Here is a 16,000-nt window from a genome sequence, read left to right as displayed (position 1 = left end):
ACATGACCTAAACACGTGAAAGGGAGGGGTCATCCATTAATTCTGCTTGCGCCAAATTCTGACCCTCCATCAGCATAGCGCAACAGATATCTGGAATCCTCTGACCAGGGGAATGTTTTTCCGCTGCTCAGTGATACAATTTTTGCGCACCTTTGCTCTGTGGAGTCTCGCCTTTGTTTCTCTTAGCAATAGCGCTGAACTGGTCGTCGACTGTTCTAGCCCACCCGTGCCGAGGAAGTGCGAGTTGTGTGTTCAGACACGTTTATTGGAGCACCAGCGTTGTATTCAGCTGCTCTTGATTGTGATGACCGGGTGCTGCACAACGATTCCTGACATCCTCCTCAGACTCCTTTCGGTGATGAGTTTTTGGATCCTGAAGATCCCCTTTCACTGAACATTCTTAATCACATCATTCTCTGTATACTCTGCACACCGCTACACGAGAAAACCCCAGAGCGGCAGCATCGAGATCTGCCTAGTCCAGCACCACTGACCGGGCTCGTTGGAATCACTCAGATCGCTGGATTATCCCATCTCATATGGATTCTCAAGGATACTGATCCACGCTCATGTTATTTCACGCTGCACTCCGGGGTCATGGGTACAATTACTATCCACGGAAGCGCCAATTGTGAGAGGGTTGGGGTCTCTAATAAAGAAGCAATTCACATGTACACATGCAGTGTATTTAACCCTTTCCAGTCCAATTTGTATCCTGCTTTTCCTAGGGGGCCCACTCTTTTTCCACCGTTATAGAACGGCGCTATATGCTGGCTAAAGCCAGTACTGCATGAGGCGACACGTTGGATAGGCTCCGACAGCGGAGAGGCTGGCAATGTACAGTAAGAGAACCCCAACGGACGTCTTCCAACATTGGAGCTGTACAGCCTTAAATCATAATGTCTTCACAGGTCAGGCAGTGGATTGGAAAGGGTTAATTCTAGTACTAGTCAAGAGGTTTAGTGTTGGAACCTCCAGAACACTCTAATCAGATAAGAAAGAAGTTTATCACAGCGTCCCCTTTTCAGTTTTGCCCTCCACAGCGCCACCCTGTGCAAGAGAGCAGCAGCGCCGCCCCATTCAAACCTCACTTAAAGTGAACACAGAAAAGCCCCATCAAAGCAGCATCAATGAATGGTTAGTGAGTGCTGGAGATTGCCATGGTCAGACCGGAGGCAGCGGTGCACGGGTACGAATGGGCTTGATTGGGTTTTCTTTTTGATGGTAAATATATGTATCAAGACGGAGGACAGTATGGATATATAGGTCTCACCGGCTCCCAGTGATGCATGCCTGCTGACAGTAGAACTCATTTTCCTCTTATTAATGGCTGCCAGGGAACCACGCAGCCATGAAATACAAGGCTTGAGCAATCCACGGCTGCGAAGCAGCCAATACAAATGGAAGTTTCTGGAAATTTGTTCTATTTCTGGACAACTAAAAATAACTTTATTAACTCATGCGTATGTTTCTGGAGAGGACACAGCTCCGCTCACTATTCCAGGGTGCCAATGAACCCCTTGTCCTTTGTATGCAGGATGGGAGTGATCTATGAAAGTAGTTTCCGTTACAAGTAGTCATTTGTCTATTGTGAGGCTGCCATCTACAGGTCAGACACAGTACATGCAGTTGAAGTTTACGCTTCTGGTACCCATGTGCAGACTAGCGTAGCTCAGCAGCGGGTACCAAGAAGGTCCCTGGTAATGTGGCCTGGAGACCCGTGTCTTGATACATATATCCTAGATCTGACTGCATTCCAAAGATGGAGACCACTTATGGAGCGTTTACCCTCCGTCGGAGGCGATGCCCTCTGACGCAGTGATGTCACCGTTCAGGGAGGAGCAAAGAAGAGTTTAGGTTAGTAGAGGATAAAAAGGAGGGAGCAGCAGGAAGCAAACAGATCACATATTTGCCCATAACCGCAAACACAACACTTCATTTTTCCTTTTTATTAATCCCCAAGTTCCCAGGAGTCGTTGGATTTTTTTAATGCTGAAAAAAAAAAGGGCAGAAATAAGCAAAGCGCGGTTTACGTCAATGCGTGGAGAGTCTATACACCACTGCCTGATAAAAGCCTAATGGGCCTAGCAATCAGCTGAGCTCTTCTGCCAGTTTGTTTTAGCATTAGTAGGGGGCTCAGCCCTCAGATGCCCATTAACCCCTTGAGTGGCGGGTTTCCTACCACCCTGTCGTGCCCACCAGGGCAGGTTTTTTAAAATGGTCTAATCATTGAATTTCAACTAATTTTGCAGTTGCGTCTCAAGAGCCATAACTTTTTCATTTTTCCATTGACATGGCCATATGAGGGCTTGTTTTTTGCGGGAGAAGTTGTGATTTTTTAAACAGGGGGGACGAAAAAAAATGGGAAAAAAAAGGGGCCATGTCATTAAGGGGTTAAATATTGCATTAACTTCCTTCTCTGGGTCATTACGATGCATGGATACCACATGTGTGATTGTATTTTTGATTTTTTATAAAGTAAAGGGAGACAAGTGTTTTTATTATTTTTTTTATAATTCTTTTACTTTTTTTTTTTTTTTTTAAATTTTTTTTTTGTCCCTTTAGGGGACTTCCACAGGGACCCATCAGGACCCCTGATCACATTCCGGGGGTCCGATGGTGACAGCCCTTTACATGCTGCAGTGACAGCCCTTTACATGCTGCAGTCACATAGACTGCAGCATGTAAAGGGTTAACACAGCAGAGATCGGAGGTTCTCTCTGATCTCTGCTGTAAGAGCTAGTACCTAGCTGTCCTCTCACAGCCAAGCACCAGCTCTCCCTGTCACAGAGACCATCGGCTTGCTTCTGACAAGCCGATGGTCTCTATGGCAACCTGTAAACAAAGCAGGAGGTTGCCGGCATATCGGCAATATCTTCTGCTGGTTTTTCAAAGCCCTTGCTTTGTTCTCTGTGGGACTGTGCAGGCAGAGCACACTGTCACAGCTTGTGGCATTGTGCTCTGCAGCTCCCATAGTGATACATAGCCCGGAAATCTTCCGGGCTATAATGCTATGGGCAGTGGAGCTCGTCCCGGAAAATTTCCGGGCGTGCCACTCAAGGGGTTAATCAAAAGTTCTGATAATACTAAGACATGTCAAGAGTTATTAAAATGTCTTAGACTTACACTTTAAACACACCTCAGTCTGCATAGAACTATGGCACAGACGTTACAACACTAGTTGATACACAAGAGATACAACACTATGGACCGCTATCAGGTCCCAGGCTGTCTTAGTGATCATAGCTACAAGAGGTACAGTGCCATGATTAGGCTTGGATACAGTACCGAGTTGGTTAACTGCAGGGATGCCAGTCCTGTGCCTTCACTTCCTGCTGCCGCAGCGCTCAGGTCTCCATAATGGGACATATGACGGCTGCAGCTAATCATCGGCCGAAGGAAGCTGGTGACTGGTGGCAGGCTGTCACACGTTCCTGATGTCTGTGACTTGATGCAAGTGAAAGTGAAGACCAGCAGGGGTCCAGGCATCGGCAAAATGGGCCAGTTTGCTTTTCTTTTTTAATGTTTACCCCTCATTCAGACCTGGTTGGAAAAATTTTTATGAAGGCTGCATTCCTCGCATTCCTTCCGGCCGGGTCATTGAAGGTCAGGTCCCTGTGCTGTAACGTTCACTGCCTAGGAAGGAATTCTGATCTATTGCCGAGAAAGCGTGCATGAGCAGCCTCTTAAGTAGATCGGTACTTCCCCTGCAGGCCTGTGACGTACCGTACATTGGCTGGCAGGAAGACGACTGCTGGCAATGTACGTAACCTCACAGGAAGGAGAGGAATCAGCCAGCTGGAGGTGAGGCAAGGTGAGCTCCCCATCCCCAATCCCTCTGTGACGCTGAAACTTGAAGTTGCCCTTCAGTATGATAACTCATCTGTTTCATGTTGTGTCCGTGACTAGAAAAAATGTTTTGCCACAGGTAATTCCATCTTTCCTTCTCTAATTGTGTGGAGGTGAGATCTCATCTTAGTTTTTGTCCCATTTCCCCAATATTAGCCCTCCAACAGGACACTTACGGCAGCGGATCCGGTACACAACATCAGACGTGGAACATGTGAATGTCCCCGGGATCTTATAGTCCTGCTGTGTGTTGGGGATCTGTATCCTGTCTGCGGTCCGTACATGTGAGCAGGTCTTACAGCTCCTTACATTACAGGAATAAGTTCCTTTTTGTGTGTCGGAGGACAATGCACTCCTGATTATAAAGTTCCTCAGACTTGGAGGTTGCCTGTAACACAGAAGCGGAGGGTCCAGGAATATGGTGATCAGACGGTCATCCTTGTGTAGGTATGATAGAGTTTCTTTGCAGTCTTCCTTAGTACTTCTAGCTGCGTATTGTAGGTTACTACTAGAGGCACGCGACCGTTTCCTTCCTTCTGTGTATTGGAGTAGTTGATTTCTGGGTATCCTGGTAGTTTTGGCGATTTGGTCATTAATTGAGGTGGGATGGTAGCCCTGATTTATAAATGTCCTTTTAAGATGGTATATATGTTCCTCTCTGTCTGTTGGGTTGGAGCAGATCCAGTATATTTGATGGCCTGGCTGTAGACAATGGTCTTTTTGATGTGTTTAGGGTGGACACTGTCCCATCTGACGTATGTGGGCCGATCAATCGGTTTTCAGTACAGGGATGTCTGCATTGAGTTGTTTGAAATTTTTATGGTGGTGTCCAAAAAGTTGATTTCTGTATACAAGAAGCTTAATGTCAGGTTTATGGTGGGGTGGAATGCATTGAATCTCTCATGGAATTTTATTAGTTCTTGTTCAGTGTTGGTCCAGATGATTATGATGTCATCAATGTAGCGGAAGTAAGCCAATGGTTTGCTGGGGCAGGAGGCCAGAAAGTCAGTCACTCCAGTTTTGCCATGAAAAGGTTGGCATATTGCGGTGCCATTTTACTGCCCATGGCGGTTCTGATGAGTTTTTCTAGTCACGGACACAACTTGGAACAGATGAGAGTTAAACTGAAGGGCAAATTAAAATCCCAGCGTCACAGAAGAATTTGGGAGTATAAATTTAGGGCCATTTTTAATACCCTCAAGAATAGAATGAACCTCAGAGCGGGGTTCTTGCATCAGTGGAGAATATGAAAAGGTCTGAAGGAGGTCAAGAGGGGTGTCCTTAAGGAGAGCACCCAGGGGGTGTGTGGAGACACCTGGGGTTGAGCGAGTCGGTCGGGGCATGCATGGCATAGTCTCTCCCAAAGGAGAGCACCCAGAGGAGGGGGCGGGGGGGTGTTTGTACGTTTGTATATATGCCCCATCCAGATCGGTTTCATTATGCCAGAGGAAGGCTCTTGAGAGGTCCGAAAGCTTGCTGTAACATCATGTATTTTTGTTAGCCATTAAAAAGGCATCATATCTACAGGATTACTTGGTTTTTGGTACTGAGAACAATCACATTTTGCTCTACTGGCTAACACCGTACCAAGCCTTTTTTTAGATTACCAATGCCTACCATGTGCATCATGCAATCGGAGAGGCAGTGCGGCCATCTTTGTTTGTCTAGGCCCGGAGGGTCAATTTAACCCTTCTCAGATAAGCAGATTCCCTGCCCAAACACTGATTTGTGTGAATTTAAAGGGCCTTTTACACCGAGCCCTGCAAACTCTATGCTGTTAATAGGCTAGTTCAGGCCCCATCAGTCCACATATTATTGACAGCACACGAGTACATGTGCTGCTGACAAATGATCATTTGTTTTTGCCACAAGCATCCATGTTTTTCCACATGCTAAAGAGATCCTCAGCCAACAACTAAGCGTTTGCCTTTGTGGACCGATGCTTGTCTTGTTTACATGGGCAGTAAGTGGGAATGAAAATTCTTAACATTTCTTAAGATTCAGCCGGTTGGCTGGTGTAAAAGTGTCTTTAGTCTCTGCTACAAAGAACTCGTGATTAACACTGATGACTCATTAACGTGCTTTGTACATCTCAGGCCCCGGATAAATAGGTGGGGAGGTTTCATTAGCTTCCTGCTCTGAATTGGCCTAATAGAGTTATGAACAGGATAGCCGGACCGAACATCCATCATAAGTAACAAAACTGTTCTTTAACCCTTTAATGACAACCCTATTCTCTCCTCTCCACTTCCATTTATCCATCAATGTCGCTGCCTGAGGGCTCCGTGTTTTTCGCGGGACGAGTTGTATTTTTCTATGGTGCCATTTAACGTGCCATATAACGTACTGAAAAACTTTTAAAAATAAGTGGGAGGGTGGGTTTTGTTTTTATGATGTTCAAACCACGCCAAAAATGACAACTTTATTCTATGTGTCATTGCGATTATGAGGATACTAAATTTACATTACATCCAATCTTCTGACAGTTTTGCCACCGTCTTCAGACTGCCATAACTTTTTAATTTTTCTGCCAATATGGTTGTTGGAGGGCTTGTTCTTGCCGGATGCTCTGTAGTTTGTACACGAGTACATAAGATTATTTTGATTGCTTTTTATAATTTTTTTCCCTGTCAATGTGGGACACTAAACAAGCGCAATTCTGACATTGTGTATTTTCCCCCGTACAATATTCACCATACAGAATAAATAATCCGATACTTTGCTCGATTGAGCTTTTACCGAGACAACGATACCAAATTTGTTGGTTTTGTTTTTTTATTATAAATATGGGAAAAGGGATTTTTCTTTTTACTTTTAATGCCTTTTTTCTAATTAATAAAACTTTAAACTCATTTTTACATTTTTTTTTTAATTTATTTTTTTTAGTCTCCATAGAGGACTTGAACTTTGACAGCCCCTGCAGTATAATGTAATACCATAGTATTGCATTGTACCACAATTTGACAGACAGTTTATACAGAAACACATGGCAGGCCTGACCGAAAGTAACCCTATAAATATCTGTCCTGTGTCATTAAGGGGTTATGGGCTGAGAGCCTGAGACTGCACTACCTAATACCGTAGTAGTAGAAGTTATCTACATAAGAGGTAAGCACGCTCTTGTGCAGATCTGGTCGCCTCGTACGCATCAGCAGATGAGGCTCACCTTGGTTGTACATTGCCTCACAGTGTTAATCAGCTCCTGGATGACCAGATCCACGCACTTCAGACACGGTTCCTTCAGTTTTACCACCTGCTTCTTCACGATCGCCTCAAAGGCCATATCAGGAGTGAAGAGACCCGTCCTGTACGGATGAGAGAGAACAATCTGGTCAGAGGGAGCGATGTGCATGCGTGTATCTGTGAAGTGCGATATACCCCAAGGAGGAGGTAAAGTGAGATATAACATGATGTGGGCAGGATGCACTCACCTCACACCATGGATGTTCTTGATGGCGTAGCTTATCTCTCTCCGAAGATCCTTCTCATCAAACTCCATCTTAAATTGGCACAAAGAATAGAGAAGGTTAACCCCTTAATACACACTTCGTTTGGGGCCTAAAGGGAACCCATGACCACTGGAGAGCACCGTAGACTAAGTTGTGCTGTTGTTCATTAAGGTGACAGGAGCTGAAAATCTGACTCTTCAGATCACTGTGTGTGCACGCTTCCATAGAGGTCTGTAGGAGAGCGCACACAGCGGTCTAAAGAGTCAGATTTGCAGACTACATGCTGACTTCACCAGTGGACACCGCAGGAACAGGGGAGTATAAAAATAAGGGACCTCCAAGGTCATCGGGTCCAACCCCCTGCTCAGTGCAGGATCACTAAATCATCCCAGATAGATGTCTGTCCAGCCTTTGTTTGAACACTTCCATTGAAGGAGAATTCCCCACCTCCTGTGGCAACCTGTTCCACTCATTGATCCCCCTCACTGTCTAATATCTAATCTGTGTCTCCTCCCTTTCAGTTTCATCCCATTGCTTCTAGTCTTTCCTTGGGGCTGATCACTCAGCACTGTCACAGCCCTTCAGATATTTGTAGACGGCTATTAAGTCTCCTCTCAGCCTTCTTTTTTGCAGGCGAAACATTCCCAGTTCCGCTAACCGTTCTTCATAGGACATGGTTTGTAGACCGCTCACAATCTTGGTAACTTTTCCCTGAACTTGCTCCAGTTTGTCTATGTCTTTTAAATTGTGATGCCCAGAACTGGACACAGTATTCTAGATGAGGTCTGACCAACGAAGATCTAAACTCTATGCTTCTTTTAATACATCCCAGATGTGTTTGCCTTTTTGCTGCTGCATCACATTGTTGACTCATGTTAAATCTGTGATCTATTATACCCAAGTCTTTTTCACATGTGCTGCTGCTTACCCAATTCCTCCCATTTTGTATGCGCTTTTTTCATTTTTCTTGCCAAGAATATTAGATCAGCAGAGTCCCCTACTCAGGATTACTGATGACCAGATGTCTGAAGTGGCTGTGGGGCTCGGATGAGTGCCGCAGCCACAGCACCATGCATTTCATAATGGCAGTGTCTGGTATAACAGACGAATGGGACTCAGCTGCTCTCAGACCATGTTGACCGATGAACGTGACAGGCCTGAGAAGGATTCAGTGTTCAAATGAGGGCCGTATTTTCTTCAAACTGCTGATCACCAAGGATCATGAGCAGTGGACTCCACTGATCTGGTACAGATGACCTATCCGGAGAATGGGTCATCAGTAATCTTAGGCCTCATGTCCACTGGGTAAATGGAATTGCGGATTCCGCAGCGGATTTTGCCCATAGGGAATCATTGCCATCCGCGGGTCCATTAAATTGATTTTCGCACCCGCGGATGGCATTTTAAAAGAATTGCGGTTTTCATGCGCGGGAGAAAAAACACGGCATGCTCCAATTGCAGCAGATTCCGCGCCAATCGGCAACATTGCTATCACATTGATAGCAATGTGTGCGGATATCTGCATGGAAAAAATTGCCATTTAAAGCAAATCTGCGCGGAATCCGCAGCACATTCTGCGCGGATTGTATTTTTTGAGTGGACATGAGGCCTTAGGCCTCATGTCCACGGGCAAAAGAAGAATTAAAATCCGCAGCGGATTTTAACTCTTCTCCCGCACGCGGATCCGCACCCCATAGGCATGCATTGACCACCCGCGGGTAGATAAATACCCGCGGATGGTCAATAAAAGCGATTTTAAAAAAAAATGGAGCATGAAAAAATCTGGACCATGCTCCATTTCCGTGCGGTTCTCCTGCGGGGACGGCTCCCGCGGGCTTCAATTGCAGCCTATGGAAGCCGTCCGGATCCGCGGGAGACCTAAAATAGGAATTTAAAAAAATTAACTCACCCGCAGCGGGCCGGGAAGGTCTTCTCTTCCTCACGGCCGGATCTTTCTTGCTTCGGCTCGGCGGATGTGCCCGGCGCATGCGCGCAGCACGCCGCCGACGTGCCGAGTACATTTGCCGGCCGAAAAAGAAGATCCGGCCGTGAGGAAGAGAAGACCTTCCCGGCCCGCTGCGGGTGAGTTAATTCTTTTAAATTCCTATTTTAAGCGCTCATGTCCGTGGGGCGCGAGGGACCCGCTACGGATTCTCCATGGAGAATCCGTAGTGGGCCTGATTTTCCCCGTGGACATGAGGCCTAAGTCTCAGACAAGTTTTTTGTCGTCTAATTGCATCTCTTATGTGGACAGTAAAAAAAATAAACAAAATTTAAAAAAAAAACAAAAACAAAAAAACAACACCAGTTGTGAACAGCACATATGCTCATGTAAACAGATGTGCTGGCAACAATAAACCTGGACATACAGTACCAATGACTGCACTATGTGAACGAAATACCACAAGTGCCAATTGCTAGCTACATCATTGATTGGCGCTCTTGGTTGCCAATAGCAATTACAGAACAGCTTCAGAGCTGCACTGAGACGGCTTGTTGCGGGTGTGATGAACATGTATCATGACTGTATATTTGTGTAGCCCTTCATAGGAAGAAGATTGGATTGGGGGGGGGGGGGCTCTCATCCGATTTCGATAGGGAGCCAGATGCAAATCGGAAAAGCTTCGTCGGGCCTATCAATTGTTACCTGGCCACCCAGGCTAAGGCCAGGGATTTTTTAATGGACTGAGGTCCAGGGTAGAGTTATGCTTAACAATGGGCCAGTGTCACATTTGATGAGGGCAGCTCAGCTCAGTACATATGGGGGACTTCTGGCCCAATGTTCTAGAAGTGGTGGAAGCAAGTTTTTGGCGAGCATTGGCTATTTTGGGGTGCTCCATTTATGAGCAGAGTGGAAGGAGAGTGCAAGATGGAGTGAGTGACATAGGTCAACCCCCGGCTATTGCACCCACGTCACGCGTCGACAGAGTGTGAGCGTGACAATGGGCAACAACGTTTTTTCTTTAGAAAGGGTCATAAATCTGCGCCCAAGCGTTTGATTTTCCTCTGATGCCACCACAGGTAAAATGGAGAATGTTAACAATGTTCCCACTCATTGGTAGCAAGCAGTAAGCATAAAATGCAAGGAACACACAAAGTACTTTAAGGCAGAGATGCTCAATATAGAAGGATTAACCTTAATGTACAGGCAGGGTGTGATGTATATCTGAGAGCATCTGCACTTACACCAGAGATGGAATTACCTTCACAAGCTCAAAGGGAAAACGCTCATGGAAAATACGGTTAATCCTGGCGCCCCCGGAGAGCTCCAGTGTGTCCACCTGATCGCCAGATCCTTCGATTCTCTTCTCAAAGTCCACCCCGAGCTGCTGTACCATCCTGAAAGAGAATATGGGCAATTAAGAGAGTGTAATCAGCTTTGAGCACCTTTATTAACATATATAAAGGCTGCTATATGCTTCAGAGCTGCATTCATAGTAATGATGGTTGTCAGTGGAAACAGCAAGCTTGCTGACAGACATACCCACCCAACGGTTTAGCCGAGCTCCTAGAATTGGAACTGTTATTTACACCTTAAATCTGATGTAGGTGCACATATGAAACTTTCCAGAATGCAAGTGATGTTGAGAGATTTCAGCTCTGAAGCCTGCAGGATAGTGAATGCAGCTGTGAAACATAGGTTGTACCTTACTTTGTAAATACATTGCAGTTATTTTTCATAACTGCTGTATTATAGGATGTTGGGGGTCAGATAGCACCTACGTCATCGCACATACTAGTTATACTTTATGTACTGCTCAGTACATTTTAGTAGCTACTTAACAGTAAAGTATGGCAGCTAAATTGCTTTATGATAGTTTCCAAGCAGCGACAGACTTTTGTGTTATTTACATCACTTCCTCAATTGTTACAGAAGTAGTGCCACCTACAGACGGAGGGACGTGGAACTTACTGAAGAAGCGCTTTAGTTTTCCGGGTGGGATCATCCGGGCGGAAGTTTTTGTATTCTTCCACCTCCTTCTCCAGGGAAAGCATCTGACTCTGCAGTTTACTCCTCAGCGCAGGTAGAGTCTCTCGGATGTGATTGGTGAGTTGCTGGAAAACAAGAGGGATATATAAATAAAAAGGCATTTGTGTCTTATATTGCCCGTAAGGTGCCACCCAATCACACCACTGAATTAACTAGCCAACAACCCCCCGCTGTAAGTGTATGGCGGGTGCTGGATGGAGCAGACTTGGGAGCAGAGCCCACTGCATACCTGGTGGGGGTCAGCAGTTTTCAAAAGCTGACAATTGCAGGCAACAGCAGAAATCAGTTCGCTCAGATCATGACTACTTATATGCCGGTAACTAGCGGCATCCACTGGTCTGAGGGGTTGGGAGGCCCACTCCACGAGTTCGAGGGGGTCGATGAGTTCACGTGGCAGACTGAGACCTAGTGAAAGTTCCCAGGGCTGCCAGGTAATACAGAGTGGGGAGTTCTGCCTAAATGTTAAACATACAACGTATTTCACTACTAATGTAGTCCAGAATAAAGTACAGGCAGTCACGAAACTGCAAGTTCAGATCCCTATGGAGGCTAAAGAAGAGCGTAAAAATTAAAGGACCTAGAAAAAAAAATTTACGAAGTAAAACCCCTTTTCCCAAAGTAAAAAAGAGGGTGTTGTAAAATATACCAGAGATGTACACCAGGCGGACCTGGCGCACATTTCCGGAAAGGCACACAGATCTGCTGCGACAACCTGAAGAGGTGTGCACCACGTCTTCATGTATTCAGTGCCTCGGAAATGCCAGGCTTAATAAAATTGCCCCCATTACATTCAATCATTGACGTTACTCCTTCCAAAACCCAACAACGACTGACAGAAACCTCTGATCCTAGCTGTCTGCCCACTTAGATGTCACAGTCAACAGCGAACACAGCATTCAATGAGCTAGAAGGAAGGGGAAGGCCCTCTGTCAAACCTTTGGGATGAGGGTGGGTCTGCCATAAGTATCCAGCCATTAGTACTGACAGGCAATAATGCTAATACCAAGTACTCTGCTATATTGTGCGAGTTGTGCATCCTATAGTCCTAATGCAGCAGCTGCGGCTTTACAGGAGACTTTGCACTCCGGTTATGGTACGGGTATGTACAGTATCTCTCCATTATCTGCTCACTGACAGAACCAACACACACACTTCCACAAAATCTGACCTTCAGCGAGCAGATAAGAGGCTGCACACATCAAGTCAAGAACGTTGGCGTATATGCCAAACATATCAGCAGGGCTCTATTCCCCTGAAGGAGGCTAAAAGGCTGTAAACCTGCTTGGCCGCATGGAGTAGCCTAGGAGGCTGCTAGTCCACTGCTACACAAAAAGGAAGCGAACACTGAAATATTACAAACCAAAGCTGGATAAATAAAAGATTCAAGTCAAAAACCTTCTGTAAACAGAAGCGTGGCAACAATGGCAGCCGCGCAAATTCTGGTGTTGTCCGACGCGAATGCCAATGGAGCTGCATGGGGTGTCGGGCTGTGAGCGCAGTTCCTACAGTAGGGCGTCGGGCCCTCAGACCAGCCTCATGGAGTCAGTGTATGACAGGTGGTCAGTAGCCCAACGGAAGTCATTGTGTTGGACCCTGGTGGCTCCTCCAGCCCTGATGCTGGTTGATGCTCTGCTATGGCCCCTCCAGCTCTCCTCCTGTAATGGCCGTGTCCTGGTATCGGCTCCATGCTCTTGTGCTGGAGACACAGCAACCCTTCCTGTGCTGGCATGTAAGGATGTACCATCCTGGAGGAGCAGGACTACCTGTGTACAACCGGATTGGGCTGCAGGTAGCGCCTTGTACCGGTAGCGACAAGGGCACCAGGACAAGGCAAAACTACAGGAGAATCAGGAAGGAGAGAAATGGTCTCCAGTCCTTTTTGGGGTGTCTTGCTATTCATCTCCAGCGCTCCTGTTACTTTCATTTGGACAAAACAAGTGAAATTGATCTATTAGACAAAGGCCCAGCCTGGCTCAGTAGTCCGATGCCTATGGTAGAAGGGAGCACTTTGGTAGCCCCTTTGGCACAGTCACCAGGTATGGTAGCACTGAAGAGATTAAGCAGCTAGGATAAGAGTCGGCCCCCAGGTTGCCTATCACTGTACGGCTCCCCGTGTTATTTGCACAGGCACACGAGGAATACACGAGGAGCAAACCTCCTAGAGCGGAGGAGGCGCTTGGCAGTTCTTTCAGCTGAGTAATAGAGGACATACCAAAACGACTATGCCCAGTTGCGAAACCACTTTAAAAAGGGATTTTCCAGGCAAATCCTATGGAGGACCTATCCTCTGTATAGATGATCAACAGTTAATCGCTGGGGAGACGTCGTTCAGGACTCCTAGCAATCAGTTGATCGCCCAGCCCGCTACCAGTGTGAGCCAGACTTAGTCACTGGGGTCAGAACAGAAACTCTTCACTCCTAAAGCCTCCTATTACACTTCCGCGTCCAACCCCAGTGTCGGAGCTGGAAGTGCCGGCGTGTAACCGAAGGCTTCAGCTCCCATCGATTTCAATGGGAGTGAAGGCCTCTATGATGCCTCCGCCTTTCATTACATTGACCAGTCCTAATGCATTAACAGTGGTCTGAGCAATCAGTTTGACCGCCGGGGTGGAACCCAAGTTGCTGGTCCCCAGCGATTGACTATTGATGGCCTGTTCGGAGGAGAGGTCATCAATAGGATTTGTCTGGAAAGCCCCCTTTTACCTTTGTCTTTAAAAACTCCGGGGTGCATCACTCAGTCATTGTCTCCAGAGCTCATCCCCTGAAAACTGATGCGCAGCTTGTATAGGTCAAGATGACAATGAAGACTAGGCTTGTACCTGGTTTAAGGTCTTCTGTAGATGCGGCGTTCCCATTCTGTCAGCTAGGTGCCGATACGCAGGATGAGACAAGAAAAACTTCCTTTCTGCAGCCAACGCTGCCCGGATATCTTTTTTCCCATCTATGTCTTTCTGACTTCTGTTCACCACTCCCATGTAACCTACATAGGGGATGATGAGCGGGGTCATGTCATGAGAACAAGGTGCAGGCATAACTTAGTTAGTGAAAGGAATATGAGCTCAAAGCGTAGAATTCTCTCTCATGGCCCTGGAGTTATGTCTCTTCTATCTTGCCCAATACACAACTACCCGGTAAGGCATCATCTCACGTTTGCTATAGACTCACACTGAGTCTAAAGGGTCACCATAACTACCCCTGTTTTTCTCCCCTGTGTAATACTGCCCCCTACGTGCAAGACTAGAGCTCCTAGAACACTGCCCCCTACGTGCAAGACTAGAGCTCCTAGAACACTGCCCCCTACGTGCAAGACTAGAGCTCCTAGAACACTGCCCCCTACGTGCAAGACTAGAGCTCCTAGAACACTGCCCCCTACGTGCAAGACTAGAGCTCCTAGAATACTGCCCCCTACGTGCAAAACTAGAGCTCCTAGAATACTGCCCCCTACGTGCAAGACTAGAACTCCTAGAATACTGCCCCCTACGTGCAAGAATATACCTACTATAATACTGCCCCCTACGTGCAAGAATATACCTACTATAATACTGCCCCCTACGTGCAAGAATATACCTACTATAATACTGCCCCCTACGTGCAAAAATATACCTACTATAATACTGCCCCCTACGTGCAAAAATATACCTACTATAATACTGCCCCCTACGTACAAGAATATACCTATTATATAATACTGCCCCCTACGTACAAGAATATACCTACTATAATACTGCCCCCTACGTACAAGAATATACCTACTATAATACTGCCCCCTACGTACAAGAATATACCTACTATAATACTGCCCCCTACGTACAAGAATATACCTACTATAATACTGCCCCCTACGTACAAGAATATACCTACTATAATACTGCCCCCTACGTACAAGAATATACCTACTATAATACTGCCCCCTATGTACAAGAATATAACTACTATAATACTGCCCCCTATGTACAAAAATATAACTACTATAATACTGCCCCCTATGTACAAAAATATAACTACTATAATACTGCTCCCCCTATGTACAAAAATATAACTACTATAATACTGCCCCCTATGTACAAAAATATAACTACTATAATACTGCGCCCTATGTACAAGAATATATAAGACAGCCGCAGTGCAGGATGCTACCTCTTCGCAGCGGCAGCAGTTTATTCTCCAGGATGTCTCTGGCGTCGGTGCCTTCATCCATTAAGTCCAGCTTGGTTATAACACCAATCGTCCTTAGTCCTGGAATAGAGAGATATGTAGATAGTGCATTTCAAAACCCGGTAAGTGAGAAAACCAGCGGCTGATGAGGATTCTCTCTGTGTGACGTCAGTCTTATTGGTTTATTGGCTGTCATGGTGCAAAAGTAATACAGTGGACAGTAAGTTCCCTTCTCACCTTGTGGATCCACCTCTTTCGCCATTTTTAAGGCATCAGAGTTTGCCAGGTCAGTATTGGCGGGGGTAACGGCCAGGATGAGGCAGCTGTCCCGGGAGATGAACTGCAGGATCATGTCCCTGATCTGGTATTCTATGTCTTGTGGTTGGTCGCCTACAGGGACCTTGGTGATACCCGGAAGGTCAATCAAGGTCAAATTCAAAACTATGGAGCAAAGACAAAAAAAATGCACACTTGTGTATTAAATAGTAAAACATTGGATAAAGCCGACACTGGGAGACCAGGAGATATTGCTGGACAGTAAATGTATCAGTAGCAA

At 46.1% G+C, this 16,000-nt stretch overlaps 1 protein-coding gene across 5 annotated transcripts in view; it reads right to left on the bottom strand.

The window, feature by feature from the left end:
* DNM2 (dynamin 2) overlaps positions 1–16,000 on the bottom strand; it is an 80,487-nt gene that overhangs the window by 40,558 nt on the left and 23,929 nt on the right. For all 5 annotated transcript variants that reach the window (XM_066593601.1, XM_066593596.1, XM_066593600.1 and 2 more), the window contains exons 4-10: positions 15,682–15,885; positions 15,427–15,525; positions 14,109–14,269; positions 11,212–11,354; positions 10,502–10,637; positions 7,281–7,348; positions 7,016–7,154 (exon numbers count right to left, since the gene is read on the bottom strand). In XM_066593601.1, coding sequence (XP_066449698.1) covers positions 7,016–7,154; positions 7,281–7,348; positions 10,502–10,637; positions 11,212–11,354; positions 14,109–14,269; positions 15,427–15,525; positions 15,682–15,885 — 950 coding nt within the window. The remainder of the gene's footprint in view (positions 1–7,015; positions 7,155–7,280; positions 7,349–10,501; positions 10,638–11,211; positions 11,355–14,108; positions 14,270–15,426; positions 15,526–15,681; positions 15,886–16,000) is intronic.

This window comes from Eleutherodactylus coqui, chromosome 2 (genome assembly GCF_035609145.1).
Source record: "Eleutherodactylus coqui strain aEleCoq1 chromosome 2, aEleCoq1.hap1, whole genome shotgun sequence".
Lineage (NCBI taxonomy): Eukaryota > Metazoa > Chordata > Amphibia > Anura > Eleutherodactylidae > Eleutherodactylus > Eleutherodactylus coqui.
This window is presented reverse-complemented; position numbering and strand designations above follow the sequence as displayed.